This window comes from Pseudophryne corroboree, chromosome 4 (genome assembly GCF_028390025.1).
Source record: "Pseudophryne corroboree isolate aPseCor3 chromosome 4, aPseCor3.hap2, whole genome shotgun sequence".
NCBI lineage: Eukaryota > Metazoa > Chordata > Amphibia > Anura > Myobatrachidae > Pseudophryne > Pseudophryne corroboree.
Genome location: NC_086447.1, coordinates 367,589,641 through 367,612,233, shown reverse-complemented (window position 1 = coordinate 367,612,233; position 22,593 = coordinate 367,589,641). Strand labels below are relative to the sequence as shown.

General features: G+C 43.2%; 1 protein-coding gene across 1 annotated transcript in view; it reads left to right on the top strand.

Moving 5' to 3' along the window:
- The window catches only part of PSMD1 (proteasome 26S subunit, non-ATPase 1), a 211,607-nt gene that overhangs the window by 109,769 nt on the left and 79,245 nt on the right, over window positions 1-22,593 (top strand). The window contains exons 11-16 of the mRNA XM_063916562.1: window positions 4,857-4,935; window positions 5,018-5,191; window positions 5,976-6,087; window positions 7,138-7,334; window positions 7,947-8,042; window positions 18,630-18,694. Of these exons, the coding sequence (XP_063772632.1) occupies window positions 4,857-4,935; window positions 5,018-5,191; window positions 5,976-6,087; window positions 7,138-7,334; window positions 7,947-8,042; window positions 18,630-18,694 (723 nt within the window). The remainder of the gene's footprint in view (window positions 1-4,856; window positions 4,936-5,017; window positions 5,192-5,975; window positions 6,088-7,137; window positions 7,335-7,946; window positions 8,043-18,629; window positions 18,695-22,593) is intronic.

Sequence of the window (22,593 nt, the reverse complement as noted above, 5' to 3'; positions counted from 1 at the left end):
ACCTGAACCAGCCTATTGTGGTGCCTGCGGCTACTAACGAGTTGGAGGATTCCAAGTTGTTGGACGTGGTCCGGGCATTGAAAATATATATTTCAAGAACGGCGGGAGTCAGAAAGTCTGACTCACGGCTTATATTGTATGCACCCAACAAGATGGGTGCTCCTGCTTCTAAGCAGACGATTGCTCGTTGGATTTGTAGCACAATTCAACTTGCACATTCTGTGGCAGGCTTGCCACAACCTAAATCTGTCAAGGCCCATTCCACAAGGAAAGTGGGCTCATCCTGGGCGGCTGCCCGGGGAGTCTCGGCATTACAACTCTGCCGAGCTGCTACTTGGTCAGGGGCAAATACGTTTGCAAAATTCTACAAATTTGATACCCTGGCTGAGGAGGACCTTGAGTTCTCTCATTCGGTGCTGCAGAGTCATCCGCACTCTCCCGCCCGTTTGGGAGCTTTGGTATAATCCCCATGGTCCTGACGGAGTCCCCAGCATCCACTTAGGACGTTAGAGAAAATAAGAATTTACTTACCGATAATTCTATTTCTCGTAGTCCGTAGTGGATGCTGGGCGCCCATCCCAAGTGCGGATTGTCTGCAATACTTGTACATAGTTATTGTTACAAAAAAATCGGGTTGTTATTTGTTGTGAGCCGTCTGTTCAGAGGCTCCTACGTTTGTCATACTGTTAACTGGGTTCAGATCACAAGTTATACGGTGTGATTGGTGTGATTGGTGTGGCTGGTATGAGTCTTACCCGGGGTTCAATATCCTTCCTTATTGTGTACGCTCGTCCGGGCACAGTATCCTAACTGAGGCTTGGAGGAGGGTCATAGGGGGAGGAGCCAGTACACACCACCTGATCCTAAAGCTTTATTTTTGTGCCCTGTCTCCTGCGGAGCCGCTATTCCCCATGGTCCTGACGGAGTCCCCAGCATCCACTACGGACTACGAGAAATAGAATTATCGGTAAGTAAATTCTTATTTTTTCTTACAGGGCAGGTAAATCCAGGAGCATGCATACTTGGGTGGGCCGTAGGCCAGCTCCCAAGCCTGGATATACAACAGCCTACATGATGGGATGGACTCCCACTTCTGGGGGTTCCTATGATGGTAAGCCATCTACTGCTTTTCTCTGAGGCATGGCTGCAGATAACAGACTCTTGGGTACAAAGCACTGTGTCCCAAGTTTAGGATTTAGACTTCTAAGAGGTCCTTCCATGCCAGTACTTCACAATAGGTCTTCCTCATCAAAGTTGGAGACTTACAGTAGTCTGTCAGGGCACTTCAGGACTCCTCAGTCATTACCCCAGTTCTGCTGCCACAAACAATGACTGGTTTCTACTCCAATTTTTTCATTGTGCAAATGCCAGAGAGCTCTTTCCACCCCATCCTGAAGCTGAAGTCACTCAGGCATCCCATGTTCAGGATGGAATCTCTCCGGTCAGTCATGCTTGCCTTGAAACCAGGGTATATCATATTCTCATCCGGGAGGACCATCGGTGCTTCTTGTGGTTTGCAGTTCTCTCTAATCATTACTTCATTACCTTGTCCTTTGGATTGTCAGTTATGCCTCTGGTGTTCTTTAGTCACACAGGGGGCTGGGTGGCTTCTAAATTGGTGCACTTCAGCCTGACCCCATCTTAATGGAAGCTCTACTTTGGGACTGGATGTCAAATAGGGCTCCAGACAGTTTCTTCCCCAGGGACAAGATTGTACCCTTTATGCACAAGCGTTCTTGCCAAATTAGTGCCTACCTTTGACATAGTGAAATTCAGTCTGTTTCACCCCAGACTTCTCTAAATGGAGCTCCTCTCCAAGTGGAACAGATCACACTTTTAGCTCTTGTCCAACACCTCTTATTGTCATAGGAAGTGCATCACCTGCTGTCATGGCATCAGAACTCCCATTTAGACAAGGGGCATCCCTTTATGGTCTACTTTTAAGCACTACTTATAACAGACATGAATGAGCATTCTGGAACTCCGGGGGATCTACAGAGCCCTCTGTCGGGTAAAGCATCTTCAGTTGAACAGTGCGACTACTATTGCAAATATAAATCATCAGGGAAGTACCAAAAGCCTAAAGTCATGTGAGAAGTCATCAAGATTCTGAGGTAAGCAGAACGGTTCCCAGCTCTGTCAGTAGTTTACATCCCAGGAGTTCACAACTGGCAGGCAGACTATTGATTTATGGAATCCTATTTATATTATATATTATATTCATATTTAATATATCATATATGATTATTAATATATAGATATATTTCAATTAATATTTCTTTTATCACATATACCTACTAATATATTGTATCAGGCTTACAAACTAAGTGGCTGATGCAGTCCTTATACATATGAATTATGAAATTATAAAATTGATTCCTTAAAGAGTTCAGACTTGATTACCGCTCTTAACAAATCTTATACTTGCAAGTATATAGTTACCATCCTAAAGATAATTTCTTACGTGTGAACATATCTCCTTCCTTTACTCCTGCACACAGCTTCTCACTACTTCTTCCCGTGTTCTCCTGATCTTACTGCTTGTGACTGAACTCATGTACATATACCTAATACTTAACCATTAGCTGGTATGTTTTCAATGCAATAGCTAATTATAGGTTTGCCATTTACATTCCAAGGTGTCCTAAAACAAACCCAGAACTCAGTTGGATTGTCCTGCTCACGCAGGCATGGTGTCCTAACATATGCCATGCCCAACTTGGCCCACTGCCTCAAGCATGGAGAGTATTATAAAATTCTGAAAGTCTTTACATCCATATTTGCCTGGAGTGGTTTAGACCATGTTTTAGCAATGGGTGTGATCTCTTTTCATAGTAGCGAATTTATGAATCCTTTGTTTGTCCTATACTGGTCGCATGCTGGCTTTATACTGCTCCAGGACTCTGGATCTGGAACCTTACTGGTAGATGTGCTGTCTGTTCCACTGACCTTTCCTCTAATATACCTCTTCCCACCAGTGTCAGTATTGCCTAGGGTCCGGCAAGCGGAAGCTAGAGGGCTGATTGTCCATCCTGTTGGCTCCAGATTGGCCATGTAGAGCCTGTTATGCAGATCTAAGATGAATGTTTGTGACTCCCCCTTGGCGTCTTCCTCTTGGGCTGGAATGTCTCACTCTGAGTCCATTCCTTTACCTGGTTCTCCCTCACCTGGCTTTGATGGGGGTGTCTGTTGCAATCAGGGTTTTTTTCAGACACCATTGTGTGTACCATACTTTGTGCCAGGAAACAGGTTTCTTCTAATGCCTTTCACCATGTGTGGTGACCATTTTTTGCCTGGAATTCGGTCTGGAAGCTGAATCCATAATTTTCCAGTTTAATAGAAGGGTTGGGCATGGGACTTCATCTCTGTTCACTCAAGGGACACGTCTCTGCCCTGTCAGTCTGTTTCCAGCAGAAAATAACTTTTATTCCTGCAGTGCAGCACCAAGGAGTGCTTTACATACACCCTCTCTTTAATTCCCCAGTTGTCTCTTGGAATCTGGTTCTGGTCCCGAGGAGTCATTCCTTAGAACCTTTGGACTGTGTGGACATTCAATGACTCTCTTAAAATATGGTGTTCTTCCTTCCTATCTCCTCTGCCAGGTGGGTATCCTACTTCAGTGCCTTGTATCACAGGTTACCAGTTCTGATCTTTCACCCTGACTGAGCAGTCTTGAGCACCAGGATATTTTTTCTATGGCAAGTGGCCTCCTAAAATTCCAATTGTGAGGCCTTCTGACAATTATTGTTGGCCGTGGTGCGGTATCTGTGTTTATGTGGAAAGGACCAAGGACTTCCGTGGCTCTGATTCTCTATTTCTGCTCTGTGATATCATCAGTCCTTTTTGGCCTGAATCCATGATGGTCATCCGCTTGACCTACATTTTGACAAACAAGCCTGATCAGGACTTTTTGACAACCGTTTCGATCTGGTCAGTTGGCGTTTTCTGGGGTTGGTTGGCATGGTGACTTGTTGGAGCAGCTTTGCATGGTAACTACATGGTCCTCTGCTCATACTTTCAATAAAATTCTTCATATTTAACACCTTCTCCTCTAGATATGCTGGCTTTGGGCGAAGGGTCATGCACACAGCACCAGGAGCGTTTCCTCTCTTAGAGGACTGTTTTAGGACATCCCAGTGTTTCTCCAGTATTCCCCATGGATGAAAGCAAAAAATAGGTTTTAGTTCTTGCCTGATAAATACTTTCTCTGAATTCCATGAGGCGCATTTGACCTTGTACCACTGGCTTTCGCTTGGAGTTGTTTTCTTGGATTTGGCATCCAGGCCCACTGACTTCATACTGTATTCATGTGGTATATCTGGTTTGTCTCCTCTTCTCCAATTTTTTTGTCCTCAGGGCTTTGTTAGTGATAACCGACTGTCCAGGTAAGGCGGTGAGATATTGGGGAGGAGCAGCCCGTGCTGGGAAGCTGTAACTGTTTAGCGCCCAGCACCACCATTACCCAGTGTTTCTACAGCAGGCATGTCCACCCTCTGCCCTCAAGGCATACTAACAGGACAAGTTTTTTAGTGATATCCAGGCTTCAGCACAGATGATTGTTGCCTGGATATCACAAATACCTGGATTGCTAGTGTGCCTTGAGGACCGAGGTTGGGAATGCCGGTTCTACAGTGTCCCCAATGGAATTCAGAGAAGAGGATTTATCAGGTAAGAACTAAAATCACACTTTTATTTAATGTGAATCCCTCCTTTCTCCAGTTCATAAATTTTCTTCTCTCTTACTTTGATTTTACAAGGATTAAAATTTACATATAATCATCATATTTCACTTCATCTATAATACCATCTCCGTTTCTTTTGGCCGATTCCTCTTTATATATTTTTTTTGTTAATAGAGATAATTTGGAGTGGTTAGCAAGAGCCACAAATTGGGCAAAATTCACAGCGACAGCTAGCCTAGGAGTTATTCACAAGGTGAGTGATCTAGAAGCTTATGTTGTAATGGCAAGAATTGTAAACCCTTTCTTCTGTCTGACTTTTTTTCTTTTTCTACTAGGGCCATGAGAAGGAAGCATTGCAGCTCATGGCTACTTATTTGCCCAAAGACACCTCACCTGGCTCTGCATACCAGGAAGGGGGTGGCCTGTATGCTCTGGGACTCATTCATGCTAACCATGGTGGTGACATAATAGATTACCTGCTTAACCAACTGAAGAATGCCAGCAATGATGTAAGATATTTGTACTTGCCATATGAAGTGAGATATTTAAACTTGCCAAATGTGGTTTGGATTATAGAACGGATTCTCTTAGCGTATTGTGAATGTCCTTTTACATAATGGGGCAGCCTTACGTGGGTGTCATTTGGTTGAGACAATGATCTTTAATAAAACTTAGCAGTAAAGTAAACCAACAGAAGAGGTAGTGTCTTTCTCAAGTTACTTGAATCGGCACAGCAGTCCCTTTTACTGCTACAAAGGTGAATGTTTAGGCTAAATATTAAGAAATATATTGTAACGTCAGGTTGTCCGGGTGGCTGTACACAATTGATGCCTAATTGCATATGATTTCCCCTGGTTGGTTGTGCAGCACGACTAACCAGAGGATATCACATACGTCCTGTGGGAGAGTGCAATTGTGCGTATACACACTAGAAGATGTAGACTATTTGTCGTGTTGATACAGCAAATCAGCCCAATATCAATCAGGTGTGTACCCGGTCTTGGTGTGCCTTGAGGACCGAGGTTGGGAATGCCTGAGCTATAGGATTTGCAATCTGGTGTATGATTCCTACAGCACTTGTTGGGTGCTAACTTGGATACTTCTCCAATATTTCATACATAGGAAAGAGAATGTAACTCCTCTGTAATTTCATGAATGTGTTTTCCCTTCATTTGCGGCATGCCGTTTTGGTAAAAACTATATTCAGACGTTCAAGGTACATTTGAACTGCCACTCTGAACTATTTCCTGCTATTTTTATAATTACTTTATAGCTAATCTTTCTTTTTAACAGATTGTACGCCATGGTGGCTGTCTAGGCCTGGGTTTGGCCGCAATGGGGACTGCACGCCAAGATGTATATGACCTGCTTAAAACAAACCTCTATCAGGATGATGCTGTGACAGGTGATGACTTTAGTTTTAGTAATAGAAGTTATGCTATTGTGTTGTACTCCCTTATTGCTTATTTATTATTTATTAGGGGACACGAGTTGTTGCATTATAGTGGTGTACTAGCTTGAAAGCTTGTCTGTAGCTCCTCTTCTATATCTCACGCCTGCAGGGACCTAGTTTTCACTGAAGCACAACAGAGTGTAAAGTTTTCGGTTCATTGCTGCTGATTCAGCATTAGTTTAGTTCCATATTTATATACTGGGGTTTTTTTCCACTGGGCTATGGCAGTAATTAATTAATTAATTAATTAAATGACAATACAGATCTGCCCTTCACAGTGCTGATGCATGTGGGATAGGTAAAACTCACATTCTGGGAGAGTTTTACGGTTGACCCCAGATTTGTCCGGGATATCTGGAGGCCACACTAAATTGGGCATGCTTGCTGCCAGTAATCCCTACTAGGGATTAGGGTTGCTGAGAGTTTTTCTTAGGAACAGCTGCCATCTTGAGACTGGGCCCTGTGAAGAAGCCGCCTAGATAAAGCAGCAATTTTAGGAGCTCCAGCACTCCCGTTCTTTACTGTGTCTGCAGTCTGGTATCTGAATTGAGGTGTATATTCTGAGTAGTTACTTCCCTCAGACTATGGGACTGAGCAGCCCATTTGCAAAAATATAAAGGCACAACTTGCCAGAGTCACTTACAGACTTTGGTTGCACACTCTTTTGTCCTTGTTCTTTATGTTGTTCGATGTTATAGGAGGACTTTTTTTCTCCTTTCGTTTCTCTTTCATATCCTGCTGTGATTGTATAAACTTATCTTGGTCCTATCATGCACGTGGTAGGGATTATGGGCAAGCTTTCAAATTTATAGTGCCCCCACTCCTGCATTCACAACTATACTACAACTTCACCAGTGTTCTTTAATATACTCAAAGAAAGGGGTGTAATGTAAGAAGGTCCTCTCTTCTGTTTCGGTTATGTTATTATGTATATTTTTTAATCCCTTGGAATAGGCAACTCTTGCATACCATAGTTACACAGTACTTCTGTTTGTCTCCTAGGAGAGGCAGCAGGCTTGGCTCTTGGTTTGGTGATGCTTGGTTCGAAAAATGCCCAGGCCATTGAGGACATGGTTGGATATGCCCAAGAGACACAGCATGAAAAGATCCTGCGGGGACTAGCTGTTGGCATTGCTCTAGTTATGTATGGCCGTATGGAGGAGGCCGACGCTCTGATTGAGAGTCTCTGCAGAGACAAGGTAAGAGGGCAGTACAAGCTGATTGAAGTCTTACATGGTTAAAAACAAGGCAGATCATATAGGAAGTGAGAAGCAAGCCTTGCTATGTTCTTAATGGATCAGTTGAATGACGGACTTGTAATACAGTTTAATGTTTATATTAAGTTTTTGCAGTTGTAATTTAATTTTGAAGGCAATGTGTTTTGAGAGAACGGTCGATTGTAAACAAAAAAATGAATCCCTCTGCCTTGGCGTCTTTTTTTTTTTTTTTTTTCTTTCTTGTAATACCTCCTCCAGAGTCTGGCTTGACCTCATTCCTGCAGAATTTATAGGACGTGTCTGGTTTACCTCCCTGCAGTAGACATGTCTAGCTTCCAGATAGTTACAGCATTTGAAGCAGTGGCAGGGAACATCAATTTTATTCTCCAAAGGATTGTCTTAAATAGTAGTATAGGACAAATTGCATACAAAAACACGAGTTTTAGAATTATTGTACAAACGCTCAACAAATTATTGCTGCCTTGCTATTCTACCGCAGTGTAACCTGTGCTGCAGTGCTTACATTTACAGTCTTTGTGTGTGGTTGTAACAGGAATATGTTCTCTACTCTTCTTGTCCTTTTCTTCCTCTCAGGACCCAATCCTTCGTCGTTCTGGCATGTACACTGTTGCTATGGCATACTGTGGATCAGGAAACAATAAGGCTATTCGTCGTCTGTTACACGTGGCGGTAAATATACTTTTGTAATATTTATTTTGCTGTATCAAAGTAAATTACATTTTGCCAAGGACTTGCATCACATCCTTTTTCTGCTTTAATCCTAACAAAACCAGGCGGCATATGAAAATTATTACACTTAGCCTGTCATTTTTGTATTTTATTGAATTGTAAGTTTTTATTTGCATGTCACAAACTTTCCTTTTATATATTTTTACACAAAACATAATAAACATAAAAAAATATATTAATAACCTACTTTGGTTATTAGCTGGCCTACTGGAAATATAGCCAGTAGTCTTTTTGCCAGGGGACAAATTTACTCATGGTTCAGGCGAGTTGGGGAGTGGCGATGCACAGCATATCTGCTTTATTAATTTTAAACCAGCCCATTACTGCTATTATAATGTGCTTTGGATCATTGTTCTGTTGAAGGAATGTCTTGAGACTTTTGACTAATGTACATTTTCTTTCATTGCAACCACTGACTTTTGTAGTAACATAACTAAGGCCTGAGTAACACGCAGCTGAGTATGTGTTGACTTTATGCAAATGCCGGTACAAGCTCCTTCCCCCTGTGTACATCTGTGTGGTCAATGTGCAAGGTGCCCTCTAATAGCGTTGATGTATGTTGTAATACAGATTGGTATGTTCTTATACGCCAACATCGGTCGCAACATCGAAACTTGTACCAGCCCTGGGAGGTGCAGTATGTCCATCTGACAATGGCCTCCTTTGCCTGCTGCAGTGAACCTGTGAACACAGCCGCTTATGCTGATATGCCCAAGACACACCCATAACATGCCCACTGAATGGACCATTTCTAGCCACCTTCCCCTCGCTGCTCATCACTTTTCACACAAACATTTTCAGTGATCGTGCTGAGCGAAAAAATATGTGGGTCCCAGGGACCCCTTACTTTAAAAAACTGTGGTCCCACTTTACTGTTTCTGGGTCCCATCGCAGTTTATGCTTTTGAGCTCCCCATGTGCCTCCACACATACCCTTAAATGCCTATCCGATCCCACTACATAGCATCATACCACTCAACATAATTTAATGATTGTTAACGCCTTCATAATCCTACTATTTTGTGTATGTGAGCAGTCAGACACAATGCACACTCCTTTGCCACAGAATGCACGCTCCTCTGCCATACAGCAGTCACAACACACACATCTCAATCTGTAAATGCAAAACACACACCTCCCAGAGAACAGACAACAAAACAAGCTGATGAAATCCCACAGTACAGGCACAAACAAAACCCACATTCCTCAGCATCCGTACCTTTCATTCCCTCGGCTACATACTGATATGACAAACATCCTTTTCCCCCACTTAGGGGCCCATTTATCAAAAGATATTTGTGGTTAACAAAGTATCCCCGAATGTATGTAGAAGGGACGTCATTCACAGACCTATTGCATCGGCCCTGAAGTACAGACGATGCCCAATATAGCTGCAGATATATCTGCGCATCTGGCAGTGTGTATGTGCGGTTCAGGCAGAGGTTTTGCCAAAATCCCAACCTGGATCAAGACAGATCAAATGATTGAGATGTAAATGTGCAACATTAAAGTGGAAGTTGTAACAAAAAGCCCCGCCCCCCCCCCCCCCCCCAAAAAAAAACCACAACAATATACAGAAAGTTAACTTTCCATCACTTAATGATAGTGACTCATATAAAGTTTAAATATCTGTATCAAAGAAGATAGTTCGAGTCTAGCGTTACACTTGTAGCAAAGTTCCAGAAATGGAGAGGTTAATTTCCTACCGTCTGGAGAGTAACCCGCACCAAGATACAAATAACGCTGTTGTAATCAAGGAGTTGGGATACCTTATCTGATGTTTATAATGAATCTGTATGTAAGTAATAAATATTCCACAATCATATGTGATTTAAAGGTTCAAATGGTGTTACCATCTGGTTTAAACTGAGATATATTATCAAATCCCCACAGTGAGGGGACAAGAGAGATAAACCAGTTATAACTGGGGTGCACACAACCCAACTAACATTTAAAATATACGCTTTATTAATGGTTTATTAAAGCTCCCCTGTATTACTATTGTCTAGTGAAGGCTTAAATGCCCACATATAACTAATGGTATAAATCAAGAAAGTTTTTTGTAATATTGGGACTTAAGACGTCCTTTATTATTTGACGAGCGAAATATTAAAATCAAGAAAGTATTAGAGAAAATGAAGAAAACAAATACAGTGAATAAAGATTAAAAACAATCGCAAATGTGTCCATTCCTTTGTGTATTATATGTACTTTATTATTGACACATTCATGAACCCCAAAATTAAAGCTACGTAGAGTGCTGTGACAGCACTGACTCAGATCAGATCTGTAATCATCCATTTGAGTCTCATATGAAACATACTACCAGCATTATAACAGGACCAGTTCACATCCATTGGGGTACTGTATGAGGATATTCTAGCAGGCATTAGCTTGCAATTATCTACTACATACCAATATCATGCCCTAATTTTCAACAGCTGAACAAGTATCCTATACCATCTCTACTATTGTAAAAATATGCCTCTGACGTCTCTGTATTGGTGGTGAATCAATGTCACTTTACTTATACTCATTAAATTACCACTGAGGTGCAACATTTGAATATGTATCCATCTTCAGCTGCTGAATAGTGGCAATGTATCCATATTGTAGCGTTTCAATACAGATGGACAATTAGTCCATATTACTTTTATTGCTATAATATGCCCTCAGTTGCTTTTATAGTATCAGTGAATGTATGTTATCCACTTCCCGTTGGTGAACAGTAGCAGTGAATTAGCATTGCAACATTTAGATACACGTGTTACTGTTACCTTGTATCATAACCTTTGAACAGTGGATTGCAACATTTCTTCACTGTAAAACATCCGCTTCATTATTTTACAATCTATTTGATCAATGGGATGATTACAGATCTGATCTACTGAGTCAGTGCTGTCACAGCACTCTATGTAGCTTTAATTTTGGGGTACATGAATGTGTCAATAATAAAGTACATATAATACACAAAGGAATGGACACATTTGCGATTGTTTTTAATCTTTATTCACTGTATTTGTTTTCTTAATTTTCTCACACTTTCTTGATTTTAATATTTCGCTCGTCAAATAATAAAGGACGTCTTCAGTCCCAGTATGACAAAAAACTTTCTTGATTTATACCATTCGTTATATGTGGGCATTTAAGCCTTCACTGGACAATATTAATACAGGGGAGCTTTAATAAACCCTTAATAAAGCGTATATTTTAAATGTTGGGTTGTGTGCACTTCAGTTATAACTGTTTTTTCTCTCTTGTCCCCTCACTGTGGGGATTTGATAATACATTCTCAATCTTGTCTGTACACCACAGACACCTCATAGATTGAAGGGGTACTTCTGACTGCGGAATTTAACTTAACACCTTGTTGTATTTGCAAAGACTGAAAAGGGTACATGAAAAAATAAGTGGTCAATTCTTGTGGATATTAGGTACTTACCCAACAAAAAACCATACACCTCTGACTAAAAAATGACACACACATATATGTACACATGCATACAGCCACATACACTCATTTTCAGATATATACTTATTATAAGTGCACAAACATAGTCACATATGTATACACATGCATACAGACACACACATACTTGATACTACGCAAGCTACCTGGGTGGTCTTCTATGTTACCGGGTTTGAGAGCACTGGGAATGGCAGGGGATCTTCGTGCTATAAAGCTTCACAACCCGGGAGTAGCAGCGTGTTAATGCATTAGCCGGGCAGAGCTCTCTCCGCGTCTCCTCTGCTGCCTTCCCTGAGCGCCTCACATGAGCCCATTCATCCACGTGCAATCACCGCTGTGTTATGGCCGCCTGCTCCTCTCTGCTGTGTGTAAGGGGAGACGGCACCAACCTCCCTATCTGTTTATTGCATGCCTATCCAACCGGCGGGCGACATTGAAGAGGAGAAACGGGAGGTGTCTCACACAGACATTGACACAGCAGGATTTCAAAGGTTGCTGTGCACAGCGGTCATCACAGCGTGTCCCGTGGGACCCGCTCCTTTTTGCAAACGGAGTCCCTTGATAGCGCGTAAAATATGCGCTATAGCGCGATCATTGATTTTTGTTATATCATCAGTCCTGATCTCAACGGCACCTTTGTGCTTACACTCTGTGTAATGCATGTGCTGTAGGCGTTCTCAGAAATTTTCACATACGCAATTGCAAAAAAACCACTCAACTAAGTAAACATCAGCATTGCTTGCAACCCATTCGACTCTGAATCAGGCCCTTAATGCCACATTTGGACTCAGTTGTTTTTCTGATAAGTGCCCATATTCAGCAAGTTAGTGTAGGCGGCGATTGATTAATGCAGCGTATACTACATACATTTCTATACAGTAGTTCACTAACCTTTAGAAGAAGTGTTATGCGTTTGAGATGTCACCACACACAAAATGGAAAGTTGGGACTTATCTGGTGCTTATCTGGTCGTAAATATTCTCACGGTCTTTTTCAGACTGAGAATATTTACGACCAGATAAGCGCCAGATAAGTTCAGCTTTCCATTTTGTGTGTGTTGATATTGTTGGTGAAGGGTAGAGGAACACTTTATTTGGAAAAGGGACTTTACAGGCAGCTTCTGCGCCCTAGTGGTTTTTTTACTCATTTTTCTAGTATGCGTTTGAAATGGTTTTGTACTGTTCCCTAGACTTATGCCACTTAAATTAATTTTCTCTAACATCCTAGAGGATGCTGGGGACTCCGTAAGGACCATGGGGATAGACTGGCTCCGCAGGAGACATGGGCACTTTAAGAAAGACTTTGGATCTGGGTGTGCACTGGCTCCTCCCTCTATGCCCCTCCTCCAGACCTCAGTTTGATACTGTGCCCAGTGGAGACTGGGTGCTTTCAGGGAGCTCTCCTGAGTTTCCTGTTAAAGTATTTTAGTTAGGTTTTTTTATTTTCAGGGAGCCTGCTGGCAACAGGGGGGGCGCCCTGGGCAGCAATAAAAACCTCTCTAATGGCAAAAGTACATATATACATGTACAGCTGGGCACTGTACATGTATATAAAGATCCCCCGCCATGTTTTGGGGAATTTTGAGCGGGACAGAAGCCCGCCGCCAAGGGGGCGGGGCTTCTCCCTCAGCACTCACCAGCGCCATTTTCTCCACAGCACAGCGCTGAGTGGAAGCACCCCGGACTCTCCCCTGCTTACTGACGGTGACAGTGGGTTTTTCAAGAGAGGGGGCACATAATTGGCGCATATACTTTCATAACAGCGCTACTGGGTAAACATTCTGTGTTTTTTCCTGGGTCATATAGCGCTGGGGTGTGTGCTGGCATACTCTCTCTCTGTCTCTCCAAAGGGCCTGGTGGGGAACCTGTCTTCAGAAAAGAGCTTCCCTATGTGTGTGGGGTGTGTCGGTACGCGTGTGTCGACATGTATGAGGTTGAAGGCTCACCTAAGGAGGAGGGGGAGTGTATGAATGTAAGCTCTCCGTCGGCAGCGCCAACACCTGACTGGATGGATATGTGGAATGTCTTAAGTGCTAATGTAAATTTATTGCACAAAAGATTAGACAAAGCTGAGGCTAGGGAACAGTCAGGAAGTCAAACCATGTCTGTCCCAATGTCGCCGGGACTTTCAGGGTCTCAGAAGCGCACACTATCCCAAATAGTTGACCCAGATACCGACACGGATTCAGACTCCAGTGTCGACTACGATGATGTAAAATTACAGCCAAGAGTGGCTAAATGTATTCGATATATGATTATTGCAATAAAATAGGTTTTGCATATCACTGAGGAACCCCCTGTCCCTGACACGAGGGTACACATGTATAAAGGGAAAAAGCCTGAGGTCACCTTTCCATCCTCACATGAGCTGAACGAATTATGCGAAAAAGCTTGGGAAACCCCAGACAAAAGACTGCAGGTTCCCAAAAGGATTCTTATGGCGTATCCTTTCCTGCAGAAGGACAGAATACGGTGGGAATCCTCTCCTAGGGTAGACAAAGCATTGACGCGCTTATCAAAAAAGATAGCGCTGCCATCCCAAGATACGGCTACCCTCAAGGATCCTGCTGACCGCAGGCAGGAGGTTACCATGAAGTCCATTTACACACATTCTGGTGCAATACTCAGACCGGCAATTGCGTCGGCCTGGGTTTGTAGTGCTGTTGCAGCATGGACAGATTCCTTATCAGCGGAAATTGAGACCCTTGATAAGGATACCATTTTAATGACCCTAGGGCATATAAAAGATGCTGTGTTATATATGAGGGATGCTCAAAGATACATTTGTTCCAGAATAAACGCTATGTCTGTTTCTGCTAGGCGAGTCTGATGGACCCGACAGTGGACGGGTGATGCCGACTCGAAGAAGCATATGGAATTGTTACCTTACAAAGGTGAGGAATTATTTCGAGAAGGCCTCTCGGACCTCGTCCCCACAGCTACGGCAGATAAATCGAATATTTTGCCTTACGTTCCCTCACAGCCTAAGATAGCGCCTCATTATCAAATGCAGTCCTTTCGTTCAAATAAAAGCAAAAAAGTACGTGGATCGTCCTTTCTTGCCAGAGGTAAGGGCAGAGGAAAAAAGCTGCACAACACAGCTAGCTCCCAGGAACAATAGTCCTCCCCGGCCTCTGCAAAATCCACCGCATGACGCTGGGGCTCCCCTGAGGGAGTCCGCTTCAGTGGGGGCACGTCTTCAACTTTTCAGTCACATCTGGGTTCACTTACAGGTGGATCCCTGGGCAAAAGAAATTGTTTCTCAGGGATACAAGCTGGAATTCGAGGAGGTGCCCCCTCGCCGGTTTTTCAAATCGGCCCTGCCAGCTTCTCCTTCAGAGAGAAAGTTAGTGTTAGTTTCAAAAATTGTATCTTCAACAGGTGGTGGTCAAGGTTCCCCTACTGCAACAAGGGTGGGGATATTACTCAACCCTGTTTGTGGTCCCGAAACCGGACGGTTCGGTCAGACCCATTTTAAATTTAAAATCCCTGAACCTATACTTGAAAAGTTTCAAGTTCAAGATGGAATCACTCAGGGCGGTCATCGCTAGCCTGGAAGGGGGGGATTTTATGGTATCCCTGGACATAAAGGATGCATACCTTCATGTTCCCATATATCCACCTCATCAGGCGTATCTGAGATTTGCGATACAGTATTGTCATTACCAATTTCAGACGTTGCCGTTTGGACTTTCCACAACCCTGAGGATTTTCACCAAGGTAATGGCGGAAATGATGGTACTCCTGCGCAAGCAAGGTGTCACAATTATCCCATACTTGGACGATCTCCTAATAAAAGCGAGATCTCGAGAGAAATTACTGAACAGCGTCTCACTTTCATTGAAGGTGTTACAGCAACACGGCTGGATTCTCAATATCCCGAAGTCGCAGCTGGTTCCTACGACTCGTCTGACCTTCTTGGGCATGATTCTGGACACAGACCAGAAAAGGGTTTTTCTTCCGACGGAAAAAGCTCAGGAACTCATGACTCTGGTCAGGAACCTGTTGAAGCCAAAACAGGTGTCAGTGCATCACTGCACTCGAGTCCTGGGGAAGATGGTGGCATCATACGAAGCCATTTCCTTCGGCAGGTTCCATGCGAGGACCTTCCAATGGGACCTACTGGACAAGTGGTCCGGGTCACATCTACAAATTCATCAGCGGATCACCCTGTCCTTCAGGGCCAGGGTATCTCTCCTATGGTGGCTGCAGAGTGCTCACCTCCTAGAGGGACGCAGGTTCGGCATTCAGGACTGGTCCTGGTGACCACGGACGCAAGCCTCCGAGGTTGGGGAGCAGTCACACAGGGAAGAAATTTCCAAGGTCTTTGGTCAAGCCTAGAGACTTGTCTCCACGTCAACGTCCTGGAGTTGAGGGCCATATACAACGCCCTACGTCAAGCGGAGGCATTACTACGCGACAAACCAGTTCTGATCCAGTCAGACAATGTCACCGCGGTAGCTCCTGTAAACCGCCAAGGCGGCACAAGGAGCATATTGGCAATGGCGGAAGCCACCAGGATCTTCGCTGGGCGGAGAATCGTGTAAGCGCACTGTCAGCAGTGTTCATTCCGGGAGTGGACAACTGGGAAGCAGACTTCCTCAGCAGACACGATCTGCATACGGGAGAGTGGGGACTTCATCAGGAAGTCTTCGCGCAGATTGCAAGTCGGTGGGGACTGCCCCAAATAGACATGATGGCGTCCCGTCTCAACAAAAAGCTAAAAAGGTATTGCGCCAGGTCAAGAGATCCTCAGGCGGTAGCTGTGAACGCCCTGGTGACACCGTGGGTGTTCCGGTCGGTCTATGTATTTCCTCCTCTTCCTCTCATACCCAAGGTGTTGAGAATAATAAGACAAAGAGGAGTGAGAACAATCCTCATTGTTCCAGATTGGCCACGAAGGACCTGGTATCCGGATCTGCAGGAGATGCTTACAGAAGATCCGTGGCCGCTTCCTCTAAGACAGGACCTGCTGCAACAGGGGCCCTGTCTGTTCCAAGACTTACCGCGGCTGCGTTTAACGGCATGGCGGTTGAACGCCGGATCCTAGCGGGAAAAGGTATTCCGGATGAGGTCATTCCTACGCTAAAAAGGCTAGGAAGGATGTGACATCTAAACATTATCACCGAATATGGCGAAAATATGTTTCTTGGTGTGAGGCCAGGAATGCTCCTACGGAAGAATTCCATCTGGGCCGTTTTCTTCACTTCCTGCAAACGAGTGAATTTGGGCCTAAAATTAGGATCTATTAAGGTTCAGATTTCGGCCTTATCCGTTTTCTTTCAAAAGGAATTGGCCTCTCTCCCAGAAGTACAGACGTTTGTGAAGGGAGTACTGCATATTCAGCCTCCTTTTGTACCTCCGGTGGCGCCTTGGGACCTTAACGTGGTGTTAAGTTTCCTTAAGTCACATTGGTTTGAACCACTTAAAATGGTGGAGTTGAAATATCTCACTTGGAAGGTGGTCATGTTGTTAGCCTTGGCTTCGGCTAGGCGAGTTTCGGAATTGGTGGCTTTATCACATAAAAGCCCCTATCTGGTTTTCCATATGGATAGGGCGAAATTGCGGACTCGTCCTCAATTCCTACCTAAAGTGGTCTCATCTTTTCATATGAACCAACCTATTGTCGTGCCTGTGGCTACGCGTGACTTGGAGGATTCCGAGTCCCTTGATGTAGTCAGGGCTTTGAAAATTTACGTGGCCAGAACGGCTAGAGTCTGGAAAACAAAAGCACTGTTTGTCCTGTATGCAGCCAACAAGGTTGGCGCTCCTGCTTCAAAGCAGACTATTGCTCGCTGGATCTGTAACACGATTCAGCAGGCGCATTCTACGGCAGGATTGCCGTTACCAAAATCGGTTAAGGCCCATTCCACTAGGAAGGTGGGCTCTTCTTGGGTGGCTGCCCGAGGGGTCTCGGCACTACAGCTGTGCCGAGCTGCTACTTGGTCAGGGTCTAACAATTTGCAAAGTTCTATAAGTTTGATACCCTGGCTGAGGAGGACCTCCTGTTTGCTCAATCGGTTCTGCAGAGTCATCCGCACTCTCCCGCCCGTTTGGGAGCTTTGGTATAATCCCCATGGTCCTTACGGAGTCCCCAGCATCCTCTAGGACGTTAGAGAAAATAAGATTTTAAACCTACCGGTAAATCTTTTTCTCGTAGTCCGTAGTGGATGCTGGGCGCCCGTCCCAAGTGCGGACTACTTCTGCAAGACTTGTATAAAGTTATTGCTTACATAAGGGTTATGTTATAGTTTCATCGGTTTTGGACCGATGCTATGTTGTTTTCATACTGTTAACTGGTTAGTATATACACAAGTTATACGGTGTGATTGGTGTGGCTGGTATGAATCTTGCCCTTGGATTAACTAAAATCCTTTCCTCGTACTGTCCGTCTCCTCTAGGCACAGTTTCTCTAACTGAGGTCTGGAGGAGGGGCATAGAGGGAGGAGCCAGTGCACACCCAGATCCAAAGTCTTTCTTAAAGTGCCCATGTCTCCTGCGGAGCCCGTCTATTCCCATGGTCCTTACGGAGTCCCCAGCATCCTCTACGGACTATGAGAAAAAGATTTACCGGTAGGCTTAAAATCTTATTTTTTTGCAAATCCTTTATCATTTTTTAGGACATGTCAGAGAGGCGGGGTATTTATATTCTCCCCCCCAAAAAAAAAAAAAATTTGAAAACACATGAAGCACTCGTTCCATGTACAGGTGGAGTTGATAACAGGGATTTCTGATGTAATCTTATGTCGAAACAACTGTAACCTTTCATTTACATGTAGTGTGAATACTTTTTCTACTTTTAGAAACTTCTGCAAAAGTTTTTTTGTAAATTTATTTTTGGTTTCACAGTGAACTCAGGTTTTTCACACAGGGCTTTCCTATACTGTCCTAAAGTATTGTTTCAGAGACCACCTCTGCGTCGGCAAAATAAGTTGTGGACTGAACTGTATTATTATACTTATGAAAATGTGTGTATTATCAAGTTTTTGTGTTCAGCATTTTTCTTTTTCATCTAAAATCTTACATTTAAGTTATGTTTTCATCTTTCTCTTGGTATTAGGTGAGTGATGTGAATGATGATGTTAGAAGGGCAGCTGTGGAGTCTCTTGGATTCATCCTGTTCAGGTCAGTGATTTCTCCATTCAAAAGTGCAAAATTTGTTTCACCTTTAATTGGATACCCCTCTTAGTCGGATTGTTTGATGGGCTTGCTTGATGATCTGTTTCAGTTGTGCTGTGTACATGTGTTGACGTTTTAACATTCATTAAGTTACTTAAATATATTATGTTAAAATGTCCCAGCAGGTGCAATAAGCTGGATAATGTAGGAGTCCATGTATCAGTGTGTCAGCGTACCAATGGCTAGCTAGGAAACTGCATGCATATCATTTTAGCGTTGATGTTTGTATAGCAGCATTCTCTGTATACAATCCAGCCATATGTTGCAGATATTAGAAATAACATGAATCTTTTGAAATTAAGGCTAAAAGTACCAAGCTATGTGGGTTCAAGCTTACCTTTTTTCTGGACAAAGAGAGTAAATGGAACATAAAAACATTCCTGCTCTTAGAATATATTATCTGGGCCAGGAGTTTATCAAGCAGCCAGAAACCATGTTTAGTGAATGTATTGTCCTTACATAAGATACCATTTCTTGTACAGGGGTTGAAATCAGAGTATTCCTTCCACTAATTTGGCGTTAAATATAGCTAAGGAGCAGCAATTTGCCTCATGAATGGGGATTTCTAAGAGATCTTTCTTTTGCTTTGATCACTTATTCTGATAGCTTTTAAAGGTGAGCTGTTTTATAGTGTTCTGAAAGTACGTAAGTGGTTTTACAAATATTCGTTTGTTTTGTCTTTCGCTCATACCTCATAGCGGGCCTTCCTTCCCAATGTTTACAGGAGTCTTGTGGATACTGTTAGTTGCTTGGAGCTTAGTGTTTAAATTGGATTTTTCAACTTCAGATTTTTTTATTTTAAAGTCTGGATTAGGATGAATCTGTGGCTCATGCAGTTTATGTATGGTGTTGAGGCATAAGCAGCAACTGAGTTGAAAATGCTTAGCGAGTGTGTACTGCCTGGAACAAGCTCCGTATTGACTGAACTTGCTGATGGAAAGCTGGTGTTTATACAGCCGGTGACAGCTCTCCCGGGATGAGATACAGGCTGGGCTGGGCTTGGAATGGTGCAGAGGCAGCCTTGTTAATGGTGCATTTAGGCCGCAGGTAACCCTTTCACTGCCCACTGTTGCGTCACAGAAAAGTTTATTCTTTTCCAGTTTTCAGGGAGAACCGTTCTCCCTCATGAAATGTGCTTCGGTTTTCTTTATAAGTAGTGTAAATGTTGTCATGTGTTTTTTCTTTTCTTTTTTCTTTTTAATGATCACTGTTTAACAGTTTGTATCAACCAACCTCTTATGCACTCTTATGTGTGGTCTTCTATTCTCCTGCTGTAACGCAGTGTTGCACAGCATTTCCTTGTGTGGGCTGGATATTTGTTACACCCGCATTCTGCTGGGCCAACATAACGTTTATGAGATCACATGGATGCTTGATAGGTTCAAATGAAGAAAGCCTTTAATAGCCAGGGACAGCTTATTAGCAACATACAACTGCATGATACACCAAATAAGTGCTGTAAATGCCAACAGGCATTTTTGGTTCAAGTAGAATGCAAATGTTAGTACTCACCTGCTAGCAACCTCAATGTAGGGATGTTGCACTTTTTGTATCTCCTAGTTTTATTTTGTCTTTTTTTTTTTCTTTCCTTTAATTAGCAGTTTGGGTACTTTTTAGGTAGGCTGGGTCCAAATGTTGAGGACCACTGAACCCTAAAATTTCAATTTGTAGCCTTAAATGTAAAAAGCATTGTTTAGTATTAATCTGACATTTCACTGCAGCTATGTTGAAAAGGGGATATCCTGTGGTGGTATCGGGATGACGAGGGTCAGAAGACAGACAGCAGCATCCCGATGGTCAGAATCACGCAGCCTAACCCTCCCTTTCAGTGCTTTACCTTATCCAAACTCAGTGGTGAATTATCAGATAATCTTATATTGAGAGTGTTTCTTATGATGTGTTCCTGTAATTATAATTCAAGAACTTGCCTTTTATACATTCATTGAGCCCAACATTTTGTTTGAAAGGTTTCACCAGGTCCACTGTATGGAAGTGCGCACATTCTAAGCAATGTAGGGCTTAGCAACTTTGAACAGACAGATGTTTAATCCAGTAACATTGTGCTGACAAGAAATAATAATTTAATACCAAGTCTGTTTGTTCCAGTTAGATAAAATGAAAGGAAGTGTTGGGCTTCCGCCATTATTTTGCTCAGTACCCAGCAGATGGTGCTATGATGCCACAGTTCTTTGTCCGTTTCTTGCCAGCACAGGTCAGCTCAGATTGATTGGACTCTGCTGGCTTAAATATACAGAAGGGAAATTCCGCACGTGCCTTCCATGGTGTTAAGCCTTGTGGACAGAGCCTATGGCATTGCTTTCCACACCATTTTGCCAGCCTGTAAACAGCGCAGTGTACGCATGATGTTGACAGATATGATTGTTAGAAACTGCACCTTAAAATCAAGGTCATTATACATTTCAGTGGTGTGATCATCTTTTTTTTCTGTTTTCTTTTCTTTCTTTTTTTTTCTCTCTTTAACCCGTAGAATTGGTGCACATCCCTACAGTCAGTCAGCAAGTAAAAATTCCTAAATAGCCTTCTTTGCCAAGGTTAAAATAGTAGGGTGACATGGTTAACATGTCGACACCAGGTTGTCGACAGTACATTTTTGTTTAAGTTGGACTAAAAAATGCCAAAAACTGTGTGTTGACATCCTAGTGTTGACATATTAAATGTCAAGTTTATGGACGTCGTCATTTTAACCATGTTGACATTTGTAAATGTTAACATATTGCTTGTTGGTCTATGCCGACATTCTGGTAATGACATTCTCAGTGTCAGCTTTTCATACCATGAACATTCAAATAGACACAGAGGTCTGGGTCGAATGGAAGCCTCTGAATATTCTGGTCTTGAAAGGATTATGTAGATGTGTTTAGCTGTTCTATTAAGGTGAGAGAGGAAGGAAAAGAGCCACTGGGGTAATTGAAAGCAGCGGTTTGGTGCAATGGTTGAAAGGTGGTTGTGCCAACTAAATGAGTCAAATATTGGCTATATGCAGTCATTTGGGGCCAGCTTTTTTAATGTTGGAGAAATAACAGAGATCGCTGACTAATATTAGTTCTCGTAGTGTCTGGGAAAGAAAGACATGCATTGCAAGTGTGCAGGGTATTAACTGTAAATTGCGTAGATTACAGATGGCTTACAGGTTAAATCGGCAGTCATCAGACATTTGTGTCTAGTGGGTTGTCCAACACATAGTGGTTCTATGATATGTGACTCATTACTGCACATGCAAATGGATCTCCTGAAATAAAAAATTGTCATAATGGGCTATTTATTTCCCAGCGGTGATCCCCAGACATCACTGTTATGATGCACACATTACCATTTGATATGATAGGCAGTTTACCGATGTGACGGAAAATGAGTAAAGATACTGCTTGCAGGGTGCCTTCTCCAGGCCGTTCCAGCGCCACTCACTGCACATGGCCAAGCATTGACTTACACTCTCACTGCTCACATACTGCACTAGTAGTGTGATGTGGCTGAATCTATGCCAGTTTGCATAGCATCCGTTGCTCAAATGCGCACTGGAAACACTTGAAAAGAGAAAACACACATGCGTCAGTACAGACTTAAGGTGGGTACACACTGGCCGATATATCTGCTGTTCTCTGGAACAGCCGAAATATCGCTGGTCCGTCGGCAAGTGTGTACGGCCGATACGTCTGTGAACTCCGTCGTTCTACCGATATATTGGCACGTCGCTGTGTGTGTATGGGCGGTCGGCCGAACGCCCGTACACATTCTGCGGCTGCCAGCGGTGATTGACAGCTGAACTAGGCGGGCGTGTGTACACGCACGCCCAGTTCATGATGTCCGTCCCTAACGGATCGGCC